The sequence below is a fragment of the Berghia stephanieae genome, chromosome 5, assembly GCF_034508935.2.
Source record: "Berghia stephanieae isolate SIO BIC M18660-M18661 chromosome 5, UCSD_Bste_1.3, whole genome shotgun sequence".
Taxonomy (NCBI): domain Eukaryota; kingdom Metazoa; phylum Mollusca; class Gastropoda; order Nudibranchia; family Aeolidiidae; genus Berghia; species Berghia stephanieae.
The window spans coordinates 36362933-36386032 of record NC_088364.1 but is presented as its reverse complement, the minus strand read 5'-3'; the positions used below and the strand labels follow the sequence as shown (position 1 = coordinate 36386032).

The following is a 23100-nucleotide window of genomic DNA, read 5'->3' as shown; positions in this document are numbered from 1 at the left end:
ATAATAATAATAATAATAATAATAATAATAGTAAAACCGTGAGTAAAATTAAGCAGTTCGAGATTGTGAGCCAATCGCACGTGTAAAGGGCGTGGTTTGTACCATGATTGCCCCTCCTTTCATCCTCTGGCGCTAAAGCTAATTAATCCTCGAACTGTTTATTTTTCTTTCCCATAATTGAACAACTATTTCGGTCTTATACTGTAGCTTTTATCTTGTGATTGTAATGATCTAAAATATTAATCGTCACTTAATTATTTTCAACTTTTACTACCCAAACATTAGCACACCACACAGAACAACATGATGCCTTCCCTCCCCCTCGTTCAACAAGCGAGCAACAACGCAAACACGCGAGTCGAGAAATTCGCGACGATTTGCGAGGCGGTGTCGAATTGCAATGCTTTGCCTGCTTTGGGATGTGGGGTTCACAGGTCACGGCAATGTGTCGAAGGAGCTGGGTTCAGCACGTTGACTCAGAAAGCAACAAGTTTCCCCGTGATTTCTTTAGGGCTGTAAACTGAATGTATGCTGTGGTTATGACACCTGAGGATTAGCCTACGGAATGTAATATTATTCTCGTACAAAGTTGTAATTTGCCTGCTTCTTGGATTGTGTTAACATTCACTTTGGATTAATATTGTCAGTTTTTTCAACATATTGCAACTCTTTGCATTAATGGTTGATTTTCACAGTGAAATTTCGTTGAATAGCTCGAGATAATACTGAAGTCATTTCCATTTTGATTTAGATATATAATATGGTATTTATAGACATAGCCTACAACTGTACGTAGTAACATATGCTTTTTGTTGGCGTTAGTGCTAGCCTCTCCCATTATTTAATTTAGCCACTTAGTTATTCAGATAAAGAACATAATTTGTCCTTCCAAAAATATCATTGAGTCAGTGAGAGTAAAAAAAAATAAACAAAACAAAATACAAATTAGCTATTCATGCAATATTGTTATACACGGCGCAGAGTTGTCCATTTTCTTTACCATAATTAATAACTTGTTCTTTACGAGTGATTCATGATGTAGAATCTTTAATTCGAGGATGATGGATGTACGTTTTGTTTAGATCTGGGAATCAATGCTGTCAATTGGTATTTTGGATTAAATAAACGGAATACATAATAATGATAATGTGAATACGAACGAGTAGCAGGATTAAATTATTAAGTTTGAGTTCGTTTACGGATGTATTATACTTACAACCATTAGGCTTCTATTGCCGCCATCATTATTTGAATGGGAATGGATACCTCGTCGTCGATGATGATGATGTTGAATCAAGTGTGGATGATGATGCTGATGACAATGCTATTGACATCGTCAACAATTGGCCAGCAAATGTGTGACCAATGCAATTGTCCCATCAGGTAAACAATAAATTCTGAATCTTATTATGATATTAAATTTATCAAATTACAATGCCTAGATCTATACCTTTTTGGGTAGGCCTAATATTTAATTATAATGCCTTTGTAAATTGATTAATAGTAATTAGTTGAATTCAGTGGTAATACACAGATAGTTGTTTTTATTAATGTTAATCTCATCATCATTAGCTTGTTATTATTATTGCTATTATTATTATTATTATTATTATTATTATTATTATTATTATTATTATTATCCACCATCGTCATCAGCATCATCATCATCAATATTATTATTGTTATTATTATAATAATGATAATAATAATAATAATAATAATAATAATAATAATAATGATAATAATATTATGAAGATATGATGAATGATGATGATGATGATGATTATTATTATTATTATTATTATTATTATTATTATTATTATTATTATTATTATTATTATTATTATTATTTTAAGTATTAGTTTCATTATTATTTTTTTTAATTTCGTTTTATTATTAGTATTATAATTACGATTGTTAGTACAAGTATCAATACTTTTATTGTTAATGATGATGATAATGATGGTGATGATAATAATAATAATAATAATAATAATAATAATAATAGTAATTATTATTATATTATTATTATTATTATTATTATGCATAATAATAATAATATATATATAATAATAATAATAATAATAATAATAATAATAACATTAACAACGACGACGATAATAATAATAATAATAATAATAATGTTTTTGTTTCCGATACGAACACATTAGTGCCCGGAGAGGATTAGCTATGTGGGCCACGACACACAGGCTGGTATTAGCAAGTAAACGATTACGTTCCCAACCTACAGCGATCGACGAACGACGTGGAAGAAACGAAGATCTGTCCTAAGCATAGATTAGCAATAGGGGGTATTGGTCCTAAGACTCTGAGGACAGATCTTCGTTTTCTTCCACACCGTTCGTCGATCGTTGTAGATTGGGAACGTAATCGTTAACTTACTATTATTACCCATCACTGGGATGAGGGGTGGAGACGAGGGAGTTGGGGTTATCATCTTCTTTTTTTTTAAGGAAAAGAGTAACAGGGATCGGAACTTGAACTTGTGCTTTAGTTAGTGAGTCAATTGCCCTGTCAATTAAACTATCGGGACTCTCTCTCTCTGTATTGTTTGGATATTTGTTTTAATGCCTGTCAACAAAACATTTCAGATGACATTTGTAGATAATAATTATAATGCGAAAGGGGCTATATATAGTAGTCCTGGGCCGGAGTTTATCCCGGTTTCTATAGCGTAAAACGGACAATAGCAGTTGTGATCTTTTGGATATGACGCTAGTCTGTCACAGATCTAACAGAACCAGCTACGCAATCACTGCTGGGCGGACGGGGGGGAGGGGGTGGGGTGTCCAAAAAAATCTCGATACACCCGGAACCGATCTTGGTCCCTTTGCTTGTGAAGCGAGTGCTCTACCAACTGAACTATTGTAATCCCCAAAGAGGCCTTTAACCGATACCGAAACTGTAAATGTTGTCCTTTTTTTAAAAATTGCATGGTAGATGGTTGTTGAAATGTTATGTCGTCAGGGATGCGATTGTATGATGGTAGCTTGTGCGGTCTTATCAAGGTTGTAATTATCCATCGCTATTAATGATAGGGGGATGTGGAGGGGGGGAGGGGGGGGGGGGGTCACGATAGCTCACTTGGTACAGCAGCTTCATAAGCCCAGGGACCGAGATTGTTCCCCGGTGAAGTCGATTTTTTTTCTCTGACTCCACTGTACACCCAACAGTGATTGGGTTGTTGGGTCTGTTTGACTTGACGGAAAGTACCCTGCGATTATCTAGCGTCCTATTCAAGGGGTAGCACGCAATTGTTATTATCTATTTCATGCTATTGAAACCAGGATATATTCCGATTTCCATGGGCCTACTACATGGCTGTGAAAGACTACTTGCTAAAAATTTTGAAACATAGTTATATAATGATACTTTGATGAAATGGGCCTATTAGGGGAAGCCGCCTTTAAAATTAAATTGAAAGGCAATAATCATCTTGTAAAATAAAAATAGTAAACAACCTAAATACTGTACTTTCTGTTTGGTTTGATATTTGACCCAACCACCCATTTATAACAGACGTTTCGGGGTCAAACTAAAACCTTTTGCACGGAAGTCGGATATTGTTCAGAATGATCTACCCGGTAAACGAAGTTTGTGTTTATTAGTTTACATTTTATTTAAAGGGTTATTCAGAGAGCTGGATAATATTATGTGTGTGCATATGTGATCCATCAAACGTCAAAGATCACTCATACTGTTGTCTTAAGTGAACGAATAAAGGGATTAAGGGATGTGTAAAGAAATTAATGGGCCGAAAAGTCGGGCATGAGTAAGGATTGCCAAAGTTTATATTACATTTCTTTACCCGCTCGGCCATATCGCCACCCCATTCCCCCCCCCCCGCCCCATCCCCTCTTTGATGGTGGTAAGTTAGGTTATTGTTTCAATACGCGAATGACAAAGTCGTTTGCCAATTTATTCAAGGTTGTTGTTGCTCGTATGTAATATTATTGCTCTCTACCTTGTTCGCCTTTGGATGCACGTTCGGTGGGAAATTCGCGCATTGCCATGCCACTTTCTCACGACAGAGAGACGGTAAAACATACGTTCGTAACGTTTCCAGGGTTTGCCGTTTAAATGTATGTGTTAACATTAGTGTGGGAATATTTCTTTCAGCTGTTCGGTGATTGGCTGAAGGGTGAAAATGACTTGCACGCGCAAAATTACGTACAGTTCGCCGGGTGCATTTGCGTACGTTCGCATTTTTATTTCAAGGTTCTATGCGGTATTATCTTCGTGAGAAAATAGATATATGGGTAGACTCACGATTTTAAAACAATAAAAAAGAATTGCATTAAATTTTGTTGAGTTTGTAAACAAACCTATCGGGTTGTTTGTTTTGTTGTTTTGTGTTGTTAGTTTGTTTGGTTTTGGTCTTTACCTCGTTTTCTTTTTTTTTCTTTTTTAAAAAAAATTTTTTTTGGGGGGGGGGGGGGGGGGTGTATTTCTCTCCTTTTTAAAAAACTTAAAACCTGTTTGCTCCTCTCTCTCTCTCTCTCTCTCTCTTTCTCTCTCTCTCTCTCTCTCTCTCTCTCTCTCTCTCTCTCTCTCACCTCTCTCGATTTCGCTCTCAATCTTCCTCATGTCTGGCTCTCCTATAATTTTTATATCCACCTGCCTCCCTCTCTTCTAGTCTGTTTATACCTCCATCCTTCCATCAATCAATCTAAATATCTATATCTATAAGTCCTAATTCTTATCCCAATGATAAGCCTTTTCGCGATTTGCTTCATGGGTGGCTTATTATACCTTTGTACAGGGTGACGAAATTATAATAAATAATGCAATTAATTATAATGTTACATCGACACTTAACGTCAATTATGCTTTTAAGCTTGAGTTGGTAGACGCTCCCGTTCCAACTTGAGTTTAATTAAGATGCTAACATTATTGAGTCTCTTTTAATTAATAGTACGATTAATAAATCTTCACTTGTTTATTAAAGGTCTTTTTGGCGTGCACCGCATTTCCCTAAGGGGATTAGAGGGACCCCTTTCACACCTTAGGTCTTACACAAACAAAGGATTACCTTTTGTATAGCGCGGACCAGGTGTTTGTGCGGACGATGCATTAACGACAAGGTTGTTTCAAAGACCACTGGAAGACAAAAGATTAGCGTGACAAAGTTAGTTTTGGTGTCATTGGAGTGGCCAATTGGCCGTTGAATGGCCAGAGGGCTATTTGAAGTTGAAAGAAAAAAAAGGGGGGGGGGGGGGGGGAGAGAGAGAGAGAGAGAGAGAGAGAGAGAGAGAGAGAGAGAGAGAGAGAGAGAGAGAGAGAGAGAGAGAGAGAGAGAGAGAGAGAGAGTCGGTCAGTTTTTTAGTCGATGAAATACAGAAGGAAGGTCGATAGATTCTGAGTGATCGTAAGTGAATTTTTTTTGGGTCCAGTTTCAAATACTCCTCGAAAGAAGCACTTGTAGCCCAGGACTGGTTTTTGAATCGGTTTGACAGAGGGTCTATCTGTTGCTCGACCTCTTTTATTATTATTATTATTATTATTATTATTATTATTATTATTATTATTATTATTATTATTATTATTATTATTTTATTATTATTATTATTATTATTATTATTATTATTTTATATTATTATTATTATTATTATTATTATTATTATTATTATTATTATTATTATTATTATTATTTTTATTATTATTATTATTATTATTATTATTATTATTATTATTATTATTAGATCTATTATCATCATCATTATTAATATTATTGTTATTATCATTATTACTATTATTATTATTATTATTATTATTATTATTATTATTATTATTATTAATATTATTATTATTATTATTATTACTACTACTACTACTATCATATGTGTGTCGGTGAAAGGATCAGAGTGACATTTTGTTGACACACCTTCAGGAACACACTATAGATCTTTTCGCCTCTCCTGCCTTGCCTTAGCCTTATCGTAGTAAAAAGCACTTCCCTTTCACAACACCCCGAGACCTCTTTGAAAATAAGAGGGGCTGCGCTTTTCACATAATAGGAACTCGGGTTAGCTTTCTATGCTGGCGTTATTTGCATTTCTATACCAGGCTGACTGGCTTTCATAGGAAATGGATTGAGGACTGTCACTAGTAACACAGACAAACAAAACCATTTTTATTTTTTTTATTTTTGGTCAGAAAACTTTTTCTTGATAGTTATGTCAATACGTTGGGTGGTAGGTCGTCAACTTATCAAAAAGTCTGAAACCCGACACTGTAACAAACATACAAACAAAACTTCATATTAAAGTTGTTTTTTTTTTTGTTTTTTTTATATGTAGGGGGTCATCTTAACTTTGGATTTACAAAGTTAAAGGTTTTCAGGCCTAAATGAGAAAAAGGAGTTTTGTTTGTGCATACTAGAATAGAGGATAAACGAGAGTCTTTAAAAGGGTATACTTTCCTGTTGAATTCAGATTATCTCTCCCCTCCCCCTCTCTCTCTCTCTCCCCCCCCCCCCCCTCTCTCTCTCTCTCTCTCTCTCTCTCTCTCTTTCTTTCTTCCTCCTTCCCTCTATCACCACTCTCTTTCGCTCTATAAATTATAATAAATTGAGCTTTATATAACGCAATATCCACTAAATGTGCTCAAAGCGCTTTACAAGGGGTCCCTGGGCAACAGCAACATTTAACATGTAGGACGGGACATGACGCCTGTTAGGCGATATTACAAGTTTTCGGACAAAGACAAAGCTGTTAACGGCCAGGTACTCATTTTACACCTGAGTACGGTGAGAGAATGTGAGTAAAGAGCCTTTTCCAAGGACTCAACTATGCGCCGAGCGCGAGGCTCGAACCCAGGACCTTCCGATCCGAAAGCGAGTGTCATACCACTAGACCACATAGCCGCACTATACTTTCCTGTGTAAATTAGATTATGTCTCCCCCCCCCCTCTCTCTCTCTCTCTCTCTCTCTCTCTCTCTCTCTCTCTCTCTCTCTCGTTTATGTTTTCTGGTTGCTAGAAATCGCTAGATGTCGATTTATGTTGGTAGAAAAGTTCTGGCCTGTGGGGTATAATAATATACTATAAAACTGCAGTAAGACTCTCTAATCAACTATTATTATACATCTAGAATATAATAGCGATTGGCTGAATAGTCCACTATATATCTTCCGGATAAGTTATTTTAGTAACACTGTGTGCTCATAGTATACCCGAAATAGTGTACAATGAATAAATTAAAAAAAAAGAGCAGGTTGCGTTGCCTTTGCTTGTCAGATTTTCTTGGTGAAACTAAGCTGCTAGATGCTGTGGACTGTAGAAGTTATGAACAAAAGTTAATATAGCAGTAACTGCTTCGAAAAAGAACTTAATACCAAACACGGAATGTTTTGGCCTCAAAATCCTTTAGCTAATAACAATAATTTGGGATAAGGGATACACAATTAAAAGAATTAATGTATATTAATATTATACTAAATTAACAAATGGCCTCGTGACTCACATTCTTATGCTGTTCTGGTTTCTCTTGATTCATGACGTAGTCATGGTCTTTTGTTCAGCGCCTCACTGGAAAACGTGCTTTATTTCGTGGTTCTCTTGGACATATTTGAAGAGCGGTATCGCCGGAAGGAAACGTTCCAAGCTCGAATCTGTAAGTGGCTTGAATTCCCTTCAACGGAGTCGTGGCAGTTACAAGCCTCATTATTGCTTCATTGTGTTGGTCCTCGTTTCCAAGGGGACACGGGAAGTAACCCTTGACAGTTGCATAATTCGGACTGCAATAGTGAATGTTCTTGTCATTGTTGAATACACTCCTTTCGTTGGAGAGTTCCCAAGTAGGCCGATGGAGATCTCCCTGTGTAAAAGAGCGTAAATTTGTCAACTATAAACAAGAGTTTGTTATGACAAGGCGTGTACTCATTAGATTTTCATTGTCAAACAGTTTGACACGTTTTGTGCGTGCTCAGTGTGGAATGATAATATTAGGCATTGTTCCTGATATGCCGTCTTTTTCAGCCTTTTCCACCTTTTATTTAGATCAAATTTACACTTGTCCAAAGTGGTGTCACTTTTATTCACTCCGATTAGTCGGTGTTCATGCCATGAGAATTATCAAAACAATGAAATAAAATGAGCGAATAATGATCGTACCGATAATCGTATTTAATGATGATAATGGTATATGTGGCGAAGATGATGATGATGATGGTGATGACGACGACGATATTAACGAGGAAAGAATGCTCAATACAAACTGAAGCTCATATCATTTTATTTATTATTATTAATTTATTTTTTAAAATCAATTTCTTCATTTATACTAGGTTGATTTGTATTCCCCGCCAGTTGGGATTGGGATGCGTCATTCTGTATATCAATACAGTAGACAAGATTCCAACAACTTTCAACCTTGACTAATGTTCAACATGTTCTGTTACACATTTGAACATACACGTAATTTTAGATCCGGGTATCAGTTTGGCGCCCCTGTCTCAGAGGATTTATCAGGCAGATTTATGGCGTTGAAGTGTCTGGCCGACACGCGAAGCCTGCTATTCTGTTATCCAACTTAACTAATCCGGGACTTGATAAGGTTTTTATTACAAACTGAGATCACCCTTTTCCGGTTCAACTTTCACCTTTAACTTGGCTGTCGTTGTCGTTTTGAAAATAAAAGTTATTTTTTAAAAAAAATAAAAAGATTTAAAAAAAAATATATGATATAATGATGATGATGATGATGATTATAATAATAATAATAATAATAATAATAATAATAATAATAATAATAATAAATAATAATAATAATAATAATAATAATAATAATAATAATAATGAGGAGGAGGAGGAGGAGAAAGAGAAGACGAAGAAGAAGGAAAGAGGAGGAAGTGGTGGAGTAGGAGGGTAATTTATCTTATCTTTCCTTTCTGTAATTGATCGAATGAAGAAAAACTCTCTCTCTCTCTCTCTCTCTCTCTCTCTTCTCTCTCTCTCTCTCTCTCTCTCTCTCTCTATCTATCTATCTATCTTTTCTATTTATTTATCTATCTCTCTTCTCTTCCTTCTTATCTATATTTTCCCTCTCCATCTCACTCACTTCCTCCCCTCTACAACATCTGCAATATCTTTCCCCCCACTCTTTCCCAATCTTTTGAATTTTAATTACCCCCCCCCCCCCTTTTTTTTTTTCTGTCCCCATTTTTGTCTCGGCTTTTCCCTGCCACTAATGGTCATTATGGGGACTAATCTCTATTACTCAACTCGGTGATGTTGGTCTTAAGGGGACAGAAGAGGGGAAAAATAGACAATCGTATTTACATGCGGGGCTCTATTTCACCCTATAATATTATGACCCGCCGGCCACCTCCTAACAGTATTATGTGGGGAGTTGATTTGGATGCTAAAATGTGAACGTTTAGTATTGAGGATTGTGAGTATAGGTTCTGTAATCAACAAAATGATAATAATGATGATACATGTAATAATAATAATAATAATAATAATAATAATAATAATAATAATAATAATAATAATAATAATCAGAATAATCAGAATAATCAGAATAATAATAATAATAATAATAATAATAATAATAATAATAATAATAATAATAATAATAATAATAATAATGGTGATAATATAATAATAATGATGATGGTGATAATAATAATTTATCTTATCCTTCCTTTTGTATTTGATCGACTAAAAAAAATGACCATCTCTCTCTCTCTCTCTCTCTCTCTCTCTCTCTCTCTCTCTCTCTCTCTCTCTCTCTCTCTCTGCCTGAAACGTCCAGGATGTTTTTGCTAGATAGATGATGGGAGAAAAAAAAAAAAAGTAGATTTGAAGGAAATTCGGCCTCGCCGTTATAGGCGTAAAGATTTGTAGCCCTCTGGGGCATACGGTGAGATGGATGACGGATCAAGGGACTAACGGTAATCTCAACTGATAGTTTTCAAGAATTAATCAGGGGAACTAAGGCGCTCCATAAATAAAATGTGTGAATCTGTTGGATTAGATAAGTCGGGTCTTTGTTTTAATATAATTTTGTTTGTTTGTTGATTTCTTTTCTTTTCCTTTTTTTCGGGGGGGGGGGGAGGGGTTGTTTGTGCGCGTGTGGGAGAGAGAGCGAGAGAGAGAGAGAGAGAGAGAGAGAGAGAGAGAGAGAGAGAGAGTGAGAGATGAATAAGGTAAAGAGAGAAACAGACAGAAAGAGTGAAAGAGAGGGAGAGTGAAAAAGAAAGAAGAAGAGAGAGAGCCGGGGGGTGGGGGGGGGGGGGGGCAGTTTTGGTTACCTCAATCAATCGATACTTGAATTAGAAATTAATGGGGGGGGGGGGGGTTCTTCTACGGACATTTTTTAAAAATGAAAAAAACAAAACAGAAAGAAGCAAAATGTTTTGTCAGAGTACTGTAAGTGCATAGCTACTATAATACAGCCCAGTTTAAACAACAGAGGCGTCGAATCCTATACATTGTATGTCCATGTAATCAATCGCTGGTCCTAATTCCCTCCCTTTGTAACCTTTTTAAAGGCCTACATTATCGGGGATTTGCATTGTCTGACCGGCATTCTTGTTCACGGGGACACCATAACAATAGGGGTTCTCAGTTTACAAGACCCCTCTTGGAGCTCCAATTACAATCCACACATAATATAGGACTAATACAATGGCATTACAAGCCGTAGCTTATTATTCCTGACTCAACTTCAGTACCCAGTGTCAAAAACTCAACATCCCAAAGTCCTCTTTCTCTCTCTCTCTCTCTCTCTCTCTCTCTCTCTCTCTCTCTCTCTCTCTCTCTCTCTCTCTCTCTCTCTCTGTGCGGTTATGTGGTCTTGTGGAATGACACTCGCTTTCGGATCTGAAGGTCCAGGGTTTGAGCCTCGCTCGGCGCATAGTTGAGTCCTTGGAAAAGGTTCTTTACTCACATTTTCTCAACGTACTCAGGTGTAAAATGAGTACCTGGCTGTTGACAGCGTTGTCTCTATCAGAAATTTTTTAAAAATGTAATGTCGCCTAAAAGGCGTCATGTTTAATTCTACATGTTACGTGTTGCTGTTGGTCAGGGAACCCCTGTAAAGCGCTCTGAGCACGTTTAGTGGATAGTGCACTATATAAAAGCGCAAGTTTTTTGTTTTTTAAAATATCTCTCTAAAGCCATGATATGTATTTGTTTGACAAATTCTATCTTTGACGTACTAGACGACTTTACTAAATTAAATGAAAATCCCATTCATGCTCTGGTCTGCTTATGTGACCGGTAAACCATTGCAAACCGTGCGCGAAACCATGAAAATACATGCTATTTGAGGTTTTTGTTTGGTTTGTTTGTTTTGTTTTGTTTTTAATTTATTGATATTTTTGTTTTTGTTTTGTTTTTGTTTTTGTGTGTGGTTTATTCGTTTGTTTTGGTTTTTGGATTGTTTTGTTTTTTCTTTGTATTTTTTTAATTGAGGAGTGCTGTTCGGATTTGTTTGTTTTTTGTTGTTTTTTTTTTTTTGTTGCTTTTTTTATTGTTGTTGTTGTTGTTGGGGGGGGGGGGTAATTTTTATTTTGTTCAATAGAGGACACCAGTCGCTAGATTCGGCGCATAGTTGAGTCCTTGTAAAAGACTCTTTACTCACATGTAAAATGAGTACCTGGCCGTTAACAGCGTTGTCTCTGTTGAAGAGAAATGTAATCTCGCCTAACAGGCGTCATGTCTAGTTTTACAGGTTACTTAGTAGATATTGTGCTATTTAAAAGCTCATGTTTTTTGTTTGTTTTTGTTTTTTGTTTTTTGTTTTTTTTTTGGGGGGGGGGGGGGAGGGGGGGGGTTGTTTGTTTATAATAATGTAATTCCCTGTAAGTTCCTTGTTTTTACTTTTTGTTTGCTTGTTGTTGTTTTTTTTGTTTTGTTTTTCAATAGTAAGCATTATGATATTATTTTTTTTTTTAACATTAATTTCCGTTACTTTACACAACACACATTGTGTGTCTGTAATGGGTTGGGTTTCTCGCAACCGCTGTGTTTCACGGGTTGAATCGTAAGAATCATTTGTATAATCTGGGCACACTGAAACGAAAGTTTCTTTCCCCCCAAAAACACAGTGATATATAAGGAAATAAACTGACGTCACTCACCTCTTTTATTATTGTTTATAGACAGCCATTTTGGTGATCAGTTCTCACTAAATTATATCAATCAGACGATAAAGGTTCAATGATTCAATGTTACACGTAGTTTTGTGTATTGGTACGTTATAACCAACTGGCGGAAATTATGAGTGTTTCAGCCTAACGCATAGCATTAATAATAGTATGGTTTCGAGTGATTTTATAGATAGAATGCGCTTGGCCAAGGAGTTCACAACATTGCCATCCGGAAGTATAACGGACCAACACACAAACTCTGTGTAACCATGAACTTTTATAGTCTGGTTAATACAGTTTAGTGAGAACAACTCACAAACGCGGATGGCAAAAACAATAACAAAGGCCTGAGTGATGTCATCTGCATACTATCTATAGCACGGAGGAAGGACGAATCTCCATTGTAGATCTTGCTAAAGAATTCTGTGCAACTCGTCTGTGGACTTAAACCTGACTTGGGTGCAAGGCATAGCAATCGAGGGCAATAGAGCCCACCGGCGGACAAAGGAGAAGCCAAAACAGGAGGTACTCGCCATACCCCTTTCACTCTCTCAGATATCGGTCTTGATTCAATGGAATTTTATAACTTTTTTTCTTTCTTTGTTGACGTTGAATGCTCCAAAGTACACCCAATGAATGTTTGGGGCTACAGGCACTTCTTTTTTGATCAACTAGTGTATGTAATTCCACCGTCATTCGTTAAATGTGCATTTGCATTCCCTCAAATAGTCACACACACACACACACACACACACACACACACACACACACACACCCCACACACACACACCAAAACAAAAAAAAATTCCATACAGTACTACAGGATCTTCGGGAACTTCCTAAATCTATTTATTTATTTAGAAATCAAATACATGTCATTATTATTATTATTATTATTATTATTATTATTATTATTATTATTATTATTATTATTATTATTATTATTATTATTATTATTATTATTATTATTATTATTAATATATTATTATTATTATTATTATTATTATTATTATTATTATTATTTATTATTATTATTATTATTTATTTATTTATTTATTTATTTATTTTAATTTATTTATTTATTTTTAAATTTATTATTATTATTATTAATTTTTTTTAAATTGTTATCATTATTATTAGTGTCACTTTTGTTGATCGCTGATAATGTGATTGATGCTGGTGTTGTTATTGTTGGGCGCTTTTTCTTAATTCTTGAGTAGTTTAAACACACATTCATCAGAATAACAAAATCATTTTATATTGGATCCCTATTACAATTCCTGACTGTTCTTTCAGACAGTCTTCCCTTTTGATTTCCATCTCCTGATTTAATTATGTTTCTCTATTTAAGTTTGTCAATGCTTCACTTTATATGTGTGTGTGTGTGTGTGTGTGTGTGTGTGTGTGTGTGTGTGTGTGTATGTGTGTGTGTGTCTCGTCCTGAGCAAACATCATATTTTACTTTGTTGAGAGTGGGAAACCCTTTGTCTTGTCGTTGAATCGAATCGCGTGTAGAGATAAGCAAGAACGATTTTAATTTTAAGTATATTCTATTGGACCACCGTTGTGGTATTCGAAAATCCTTTTTTTTTCTTCTCTGAGTCATGAGGTATAAGAAAAAAGAATAAATACAAAGACAGAATGATGAGATGGCCCAGATATTAGTACACACACGCGCGTGTAGACACATACATTAACACACACACACACACACACACACAGAGAGAGAGATACAGAGAGAGAGAGAGAGCGAGAGAGAGAGAGAGAGAGAGAGAGAGAGAGAGAGAGAGAGAGAGAGAGAGATTTTCTGAGATCTAAAATAAACGCTTTACATAACACATTATCCTCATCTACGTATAATTACTTACGCTTGAAATAGCACAGAGGCCCGTGACGGTCATTTTGCCCGGTTGCCCGGTCGAAAACATTACCCCTACTAGTACGAGATTTTTATCTTAGACGACATAGCTAAGTGGACAAAATCACTGAAGCGTGGAGCCAGTTGCTTTCGAGTTTAAAAGGGTGGAAAGGCGAAATGCTTCGAGTGGTCCGAAAGAGACCCTTTACCTCGCGTGCCTTGACTGTGCTGACGAAACGGGACACCTCTAGTGTTTTGAGGACAATAAAATACATACTACATATCCCGCACTTCTCATGTACTACACATACCGCTTCGTGACAGGGGTATATTTTTCGTACCTAATTATAATAGATGGGCGTGGGCATAAACTTGGGAAATTGGTTGCTTTCTATACACATCATTTATTGATGTGGCCGTGGTGTGATTTTATGACTATATTTTTGTTACCTGGGTGATAACAAAAGTAAATTGCTCATTGGAATTTCGAATTTCAAAGATTTTATTCAAAACATAAAATGTCTATAGTGATAATAATATGAAAGCCTCCCCACTTCCCACTGATTTTCTGACGAGCAACTGCTCACGATTGTTTGTTTGGCGTAGTTTACAGGAAAATACTGGCAGGAGCAATAAACTGAATATTTTCTAAACATAAAATAAGGCTCCCGAGTCCCCAATTTTAAGCTTTAAAAAATGGTGGAATTTGTTGTTTTAAAAAAAAATCTTTTAAGGTCGAGAGAGGTTAGTCCACTACACTTACTTAATTTGAAACATAAGATTCTTCCAATGGTAATGGGGAAGAGGGGGGGGGGGGGGGGGGGGAGGAAGAACCCAACCCAAGATGATAACAAGTCTTAAATTCTCAATAAATTGAGAAAATATTCTTTATATATTATATATATATATATATATATTATATATATATATATATATATATTATATATATATTTATTTATTTCATTCTTTTACTTGTAAGGCTTCCACAAAGGATCCCCTTTGTTACCCTTGTACACTTAGATAAATTATTCAGCTATCCATCACCTATCTATACTCGACCAAAGGGTCCGTGACCGGTCAGTCCAATGTAAGAGATCCATTGTCTGAGATCGTTGTCCGAAGTTGCTATTGTTAATTGTATGCCTTTCAGATTTGACCGTGGACATTAGAGATCTTGGATTTTTTTGATTTTTTCCTTTAATTGTTTTGATGGTCCGACCCACACCTTACACGCTCTGTATGTAGACTGTATATCGTATGTTTTATTTCCATTTATGTACACATATTTACATTCACGTCGGGTCTATACTGTTTTAAAAAGTTGTTATTATTATTGTTATTGTTATTATTATTATTATTATTATTATTATTATTATTATTATTATTATTATTATTATTATTATTATTATTATTATTATTATTATTAATATTTTTATTATTATTCAAATGTTTTATTATTATTATTATTATTATTATTATTATTATTATTATTATTATTATTATTATTATTATTTATTATTATTATTATTATTATTATTATTATTATTATTCAAATGTTTATTATTATTATTATTATTATTATTATTATTATTATTATTATTATTTTATTATTTATTTTAGTTATTATATTATTATTATTATTATTCAAATGTTTCTATGTCGTGTGGCAATGTTCACATGACAAGGAAGGTGTAAACCGCCTCGATGATTGATTTATATTTAATTATAGCAAGCATAGGCGTCTGATTGTGCCTTTATGAAAAAAACAAGACCAAGAAAAAGTAAAAACAATGAACTTACAGAGCATTATAGCACCACGAGGATAATACTACTGTACTCTGAAAGGAAAAAAAAAAGAAACAAAAACAAAAATAAGTATTTATATTTTTAGCCAGAAAACTCGTCTTGCAAATATCGATCGACTCAATTGACCCTCGTCGTGTCAAAAACTCTCAAACCTCTGACTGTGAAGTTTCAGGTTTGAGAATTTTTGGCAAAACGGGGGTCATTTTAGAGAGAGAGAGAGAGAGAGAGAGAGAGAGAGAGAGAGAGAGAGAGAGAGAGAGAGAGAGAGAGAGAGAGAGAGAGAGACGAAAACAAACCATAACTCGAGATGGAATCAGCGCCTAAGTGTACCTGACAGTCTTCCTCTTACATTGGAATGCATAAATTATTATTTCAAGTTACTGATCAAGTGTGAGGTAGCACTGCATCCATCAATCCATCCACTAAAGCCAACTTGTACTTGTTTGCAGGTCTGATAACCCAAAATTGTTATGACTCATTGTTGTAATGGAAAGACATACTTTATCTCAAACCAACGCAAAATATTGTCCATTACAACAATGTTAAAACGGGCCTATAATTGTGTCAGGATGTCAGACCTGCAAATTATGTCCACGTCGCATCACGCGCATAAATAATTCATGCCATGTATCCATATTTTGCCATTTGTCTGTCTAACCCTTTAGAGGAAAATAGACAATGCTTTTTGTGTCCCAGACTTAGTGGTGATTTTGTAGACAATGCTACGACTACGATCCAGTTAAGTACCGTACTCTGGAAAAACCACATATTAAAAAATTTGGTCAGAAAACTCGTCCTTCAAATATTGCTCAATTTAAATGACCCTCATCTTGGCAAAAATAATCAAACCTGGGACTTTAATGAAGACCTTGCGAGGTCCCAGGTCTGAGAGTTTTTTTGCCAAGATGAGGGGTCATTTAAATCGATTGATATTTGATGGTCGAGTTTTCTGGCCAAATTTTGAATGCGTGTCTATCCAGAATATGGCAGTTAACGGGCTATAATAATATAACCCCCCTGCTTTTTTACTACCCATTCATTCAACACTGCAATCCATCATCCTGCTTTCTTTCTTGTCTTGTCATCCCACAATTTAGATAGTAGGTACGCTTACCTACGTATTAATAAAACAAGCGTCTCCCCTTTATTGTATTATCTTCCTTTTCGCTAGACCTATTGTAATACCAACATGCGTATTATTACTATTATTATTATTATTATTTTTATTACTATTATTATTATTATTATTATTATTATTTTATTATACTACTACTACTACTACTACTTACTACTACTACTTACTACTACTACTATACTACTACTACTACTACTATATACTATTAATACTATTATTATTATTATTATTATTGTTATTATTATTATTAATTATTATTTTATTATTATTATTATTATTATTATTATTATTATTGTTATTGTATTATTATTATTACTACTACTACTACTACTACTACTACTACTACTACTACTACTACTACTACTACTACTACTACTATTAATACTATTATTATTATTATTATTATTATTATTATTATTATTATTATTATTATTATTATTATTATTATTATTATTATTATTATTTTTGCTGTTGTTGTTGCAGTTGTTATAAGTTACTGCTGATGTCGTCATCGTTGTTGTTGTTGTGTGTGTGTGTGTGTGTGTGTGTTGTGTGTGTGCGTGCGGGGGGGGGGGGGGGGTCTTACTCTCCATCCATTAATCAATCTGGCAACAAATAATAAGTAACTATGTTTTCTAGTGGAAGCTGATCTTCTGCCAGATTTGGATTTGAATTTCTGGAATTGTATTTTTTTAAATGAGCGTTTCAGCGGAAATTTGGCAAACTATTGATCTTTTGCTCAGGGGTGTTTACAAAGTATATCCCTGGACACTTTTAAGCATTCCTTAATTTATTGTGTATTTCAATAAATCTAGATTCGATTTTTGACGCATGCGCTAGGCCGTCATAATAGCATGGTTTCCGCGCCTCAGTCCAGATAAATACTTACATACATACATATTACTCAATATAGATATAACGAAGTTATATATATTATATATATATATATATATATATATATATATATATATATATAGAGAGAGAGAGAGAGAGAGAGAGAGAGAGAGAGAGAGAGAGAGAGAGAGTTGACGTTACTCAGGTCTTTGTTATTGTTTTTAGAGCCATTTTTATGAGTAGTTCTTACTAAACTGCATTATAGTGCGCTATGTGGTCTAGTAGTATGACACTCGCTCTCGGATGGGAAGGTCCTGGGTTCGGGCTCGCTCGGCGCATAGTTGAGTCCTTGGAGAAGGCTCTTTACTCGCATTCTCACACCGTACTCGGGTGTAAAATGAGTACCTGGCCGTTAACAGCGTTGTCTCTGTCCGAAAAAATTGTAACATCGCCTTACAGGCGCCATGTCCCGTCCCAAATGTTGAATGTTGCTGTTGGCCAGGGACCCCTTGTAAAGCGCTTTGAGCACATTTAGTGGATATTGCGCTATATAAAAGCTGAATTTAAATTTTAATCGGACTATAAACGTTTAAGGTTACACATTGTTTTGTGTGTTGGTCATGGTACGTTATGTCCGGCTGGCGGATGTTATGGAAGTCTTTTCTTATTTATTTTTTTTTTTTTCTTAATAAACGCAAAGCATCAATAGAAGCATGGCTGTTGCTTCTTCTGTGACTGTATTACTGTGTATGATAATCATAATACGAGTAACGGTGTCACGCCCCAGAGTTCTTAGTTCTAGAGACAGACACCACACACCTGCTGTGACTGTAAACAAAGTGTCATGGAATTTTCGCTTGCGTGGGCGCCTGTGAGTGAGCGAGAATGAATGAGTAAATGAGCGTGCCAACCGACGCTCATTTCCACATTTTTTATTCCTATGAATTATCACTATTACAACTACACGTACTACTTCTACTACTTCCACTACTCACCCCTAAGGCATTTCCTGGACTCGTTTGTGAGACAGGACAGTATTTATTGTATTTTCAATAACACTCGACTCCAGCTTTATGATTTGTATATTGATAGTGTATAATACACAGCACGAGCGGAAATTATTTAAATCAGATTATTATTATTATTATTAATTCAGGGCACAGAACAGGGCATGGGCGTAACGGAACTGATCTGGTTTTTCCTAATTTCCGGTTGTTTGTTCTGTTTTTCAAAATTTTTGAACAAAAGAAAGAAAAGAAAATGAATAAATAAAGGGAAAAGAAAAAAATCTTAGAAGGTAGGTGTCTTTAGGGCGAAAAGAAAAAAAATCAGGGCATTTATTATAATATAGCTGACACCATGGCTCAATTTTCTTGATGAATAGATTTTGTGAGTCACCTCCTTTATTTTCAAATGGGAATGGTTTGTTTTATTATTCCCCCCCCCCTCCCCCTTCTCTCTCTCTCTCCCTCTCTCTCTCTCTCTCTCTCTGTGTGTGTGTGTCTCTCTCTCTCTCTCTCCCTCCCTCTCTCTCTCTTTCTGGGTGGGGTTCCTACCTCCCATAGTGGGCAGGGAGGTACTTATTGTGTCTTCTATCCCCCTATATCTGTTTTCCAACTTGCATTCTGTCTTTGTCTTGGAATGAGATTGCTTGGTTTTGTCCTGGCCCTGGTCGGGGTCCTGGCTGGGAGGGAAACAGTCGAATGCATAGTTATTGTTTTTGGAGATGATATTTTTTTTCCTTGTAAATCATCTCTCTGTTATGTATTATTATATTTGTTCTAATTTATAATGTAAGCATTTGAGTGTATTCCTCTTAGTGGGGGCCGTGCTTGTGTCCGGATGAGACTTATTGGTGATCTCAAACTAAGAACATTGCTGGTATGCTCTTGGAATCTACATTTGATCCCTATTTGTTCCCAGTTCCCCTTTGTCTTACTTTTTCTTGGATGCTTTAATTGTAATTCTAGAACTTTTTACTGTCCCATTGTCTTCTTTTTACTGGCGCTGCTATAACCTAAATGTGTTGCAAGCGCCGTAAAACCCTTCAAAAACAAAAAAAAAAAATCTCTCTCTCTTTCTTTCTTTCTCTCTCGCTCTCTCTCTCTCTCTCTCTTTCTTTCTTTCTCTCTCTCTCTCTCTCTCTCTCTCTCTCTCTCTCTCTCTCTCTCTCTCTCTCTCAGTTCTCTCACAACCTGGTAGTAGTAATATATATTAATATATGCTTTGAAAAGAAAACGAAAAATAAAAAAAATAAAAAATTACATTTTTATAATAGGTGTTTTTTGGGTCTCGATTGATGTGCCAAGCAAGTCTGATGGCAGACTGTTGTTGCTGTTTATTTGTTTGTTGTTTGTCCTTTTGATCGTTTGCTTTATGTGGCCGAAATAGAGGATTGACGTCTCATGACTAATTAATTAGTGAAGTCAAAGATGTTGTTTTTAAACTGAAACTGGATGTATGCAGATATGAATATTTCCCGATTATTTTTATTGTTAGATAGGTAAACAGCGATAGATAGAAAGATAGATAGATAGATAGATATTGAATCGTGTTTGATACAAATATGGTACGAAAAGTGCTCGACATGTAGTAATGGAGCGAATTATTATTAAAATATTTACCACAATGTTTGGGACAGTCTACATCTCATGAAGCCACACTCAACATGAAAAGTGAGATGTACGGAAAGTGTCCCCATCGGCGCAAATTCCTCTTAATTAACTTCAAACCGGAACCACTTCAAGAAACAACAACAGTCAACAAAACAACTCAGTCCTGACGATGGCAAATTAAGCCTGAAACATTGATGTAGACTGTCCCAAACATTGTGGTAAATATTTTAATAATAGATAGATAGATAGATAGAGTAGATGGATAGAGTAGAGTAGAGTAGAGAGAGAGAGAGAGAGAGAGAGAGAGCGAGAGAGAGAGAGAGAGAGAGGGAGAGAGGGAGTAAGGTAAATCAAAGAATAACAAGAGATAATATTGTCTTCTTATCTGAGGATTTAGTATGCTATCTAATGATAATGTCATTGTTGTATTTGTAGAGTTGTCGATTGTGGCTTCCTTGATGAGAATCATGAAGTGGCAACTCGAGATTTTCAAAGTTTAAGGACAATGAAATGAACAGAAAAGATTGGGCCATTTCAGATAAACAAGGAGGTCAAGAAGAGTAGCGAAACTGTAGATTGTCTTCAGAATCTTACGCACATTATTATGGAGCCTAAGTTTATACTGAAGCTTTAAACGAATTGTACCAGCTGCTTGCTACCCTTTGGATAGGAGACTCCAGTATAATATCTCAAAGTTCTTTTCGGTAAAGCTTTCCGTTTTACCCAACAAATCACTGCTAGAGGGACAGATTACTTTAGGAGGGATGGGGAGAGAGAGAGAGAGAGAGGGAGAGAGAGAGAGAGAGAGAGAGAGAGAGAGAGAGAGAGACGAAGCGTTATTCAAAGTTGGTCGGTCTGTTTATCATCATCATCATCATCATCATAATCATCATCGTCATCATCATCATCATCAGTCAACCAAATCACTCATGTCATTTTGGTTATCACTCAACCACGTTCGTTTACAATTAACTTATCACGTTTTCCCCTCGGCATTTTCCACGTAGTCTGTGGACTCTTCCCAACCATAAGCGCGGCTTTATCTGTTTTTTCGGAGTGCCATTGTGCTGTCTATATCTCTAATTAAGCCGCGCCTTTCGTTAACGTCCAATGCCATTTGAACTCATTTTGCATTGTTTTATCTCTTTAACGTCTTGGCATCTCCGTCCGGGTCGTTTCAACTCCATGCCGTACTACACTGACAAAACACTTTTTCTCCATTTTGGCCAGACGTATCCAATCATCTGCTCGGAAGGTCCTAAGTTTGGGTCCCGCTCTGAGCGGCGAATAGTTGATCCTTGGAAAAAAAAAGGTTCTTTACTGGCATTCTCTCACTGTACTCGGGTGTAAAATGAGTGCCTGGCTGTTAATGGCGTTGTCTTTGTCAGAAAAAATGTCATATATAGTACCAAGCGTCATATCTCGTCTTAGATGTTAAGTGTAACCGTCGGATAGGGCCCATGTAAAGCGCTTTGAGCACGATAAGTGGATATTGCGCGATATAAATGCTCAAGATCTATTGTTTTTTTACTTCAAAAATGGATGAACTAAAATGGCCGCCAATTATTTTCCCTCTATCGGTTCTGGCCAAATTGAAAAAAAAAAAAAGGCGAGTGGAAAATCAGACGGATATCATCCTCTGGCAAAAGGGAACCGTTATTGCCTCTTGAACCTTTTACAGGCGGATTCGATTATACGCTTAACGCTTAACGAGTATAATATATGATACCGTTTTCCACCAAAAGACTCGTAATCAACGAAGGTTTAGTGAAGTCCCAATCTACTCTTAGTCGTTACTTCTGTCTATGTGAAAACAGCAATGTCTGCAATGATATCAAATTAGTAATGACAAAAATTTTGGTTTGATAGGAGATTTTTTTAAAATTCACATGTTTAGAGATAGAGGAAAAAATGTTTCCAAAAAATATCCTTGCCACAATTACTAGTCGAATCTAAAGACTCGTCAAGACGTATATGCTCTCTCTCTCTCTCTCTCTCTCTCTCTCTCTCTCTCTCTCTCTCTCTCTCTCTCTCTCTCTCTCAATCCTCTAGCCCGTCAACATCCCTATTAGAATGAATTTAACCATCGCTTCCTCTTTATTCCTATCTCTCTGGGTTTTTTGTTGTTTTTTTTTTTTTTTCATTACGACTAGAAAGTTGTGCCCTAGGTATATCGATTATTTTTTCTTTTTCATCTTTTTAAAGCCAAAATGTAAAAATGCGCCTAGCTTGTCAGGATAGCAAGACTGGGAAGAATTATCTTCCAAAATCCTGCCGTTGTTTTCTTCTTTTTATTTTTTAATGTCAGTTCTAAAAATATGGAGATAACATGTTCTTCGGTAAACCGATATGTCAATCGTTGATTGATGGATGGATCGATTTGCCAGATTTCTCGTCACATACACGAAGGTGATTTATTATCTGGAACGTGTCGGGTCAAGCGTCAAACATGGGTTTGCTTTGACAGCATCCAAGACGGTCTTGAAACGGCTGTCAGGTCATCTAGCCTCGTAGCCGTCTGTCTCTGTCACCAATTATTGTATCGAGAACGTATCGAAGTTAAGCTATACGGTCGGCCATTCTTCGATAAACTTCAGTACCCGTGACAAGCGAGGGTTTTTTTGTTTGTTTTTTTGTTTGTTTTTTTTATCTTCTCGAAAAATCTTTTATTTAAAATTAAATTCTCGGCCGAATATTTGCCAAATCCTCATTATTTCCACCCTCATTTTAAA

General features: G+C 35.7%; 1 protein-coding gene across 1 annotated transcript in view; it reads left to right on the top strand.

Annotated features, from left to right (window-relative positions):
- Positions 1-430: 430 nt before the first annotated feature.
- The window catches only part of LOC144972843 (meteorin-like protein), a 44508-nt gene continuing 21838 nt past the window's right edge, over positions 431-23100 (top strand). Inside the window, exon 1 of the mRNA XM_078914551.1 lies at positions 431-1383. Within this exon, the coding sequence (XP_078770677.1) occupies positions 1253-1383 (131 nt within the window). The 5' untranslated portion in view covers positions 431-1252. The remainder of the gene's footprint in view (positions 1384-23100) is intronic.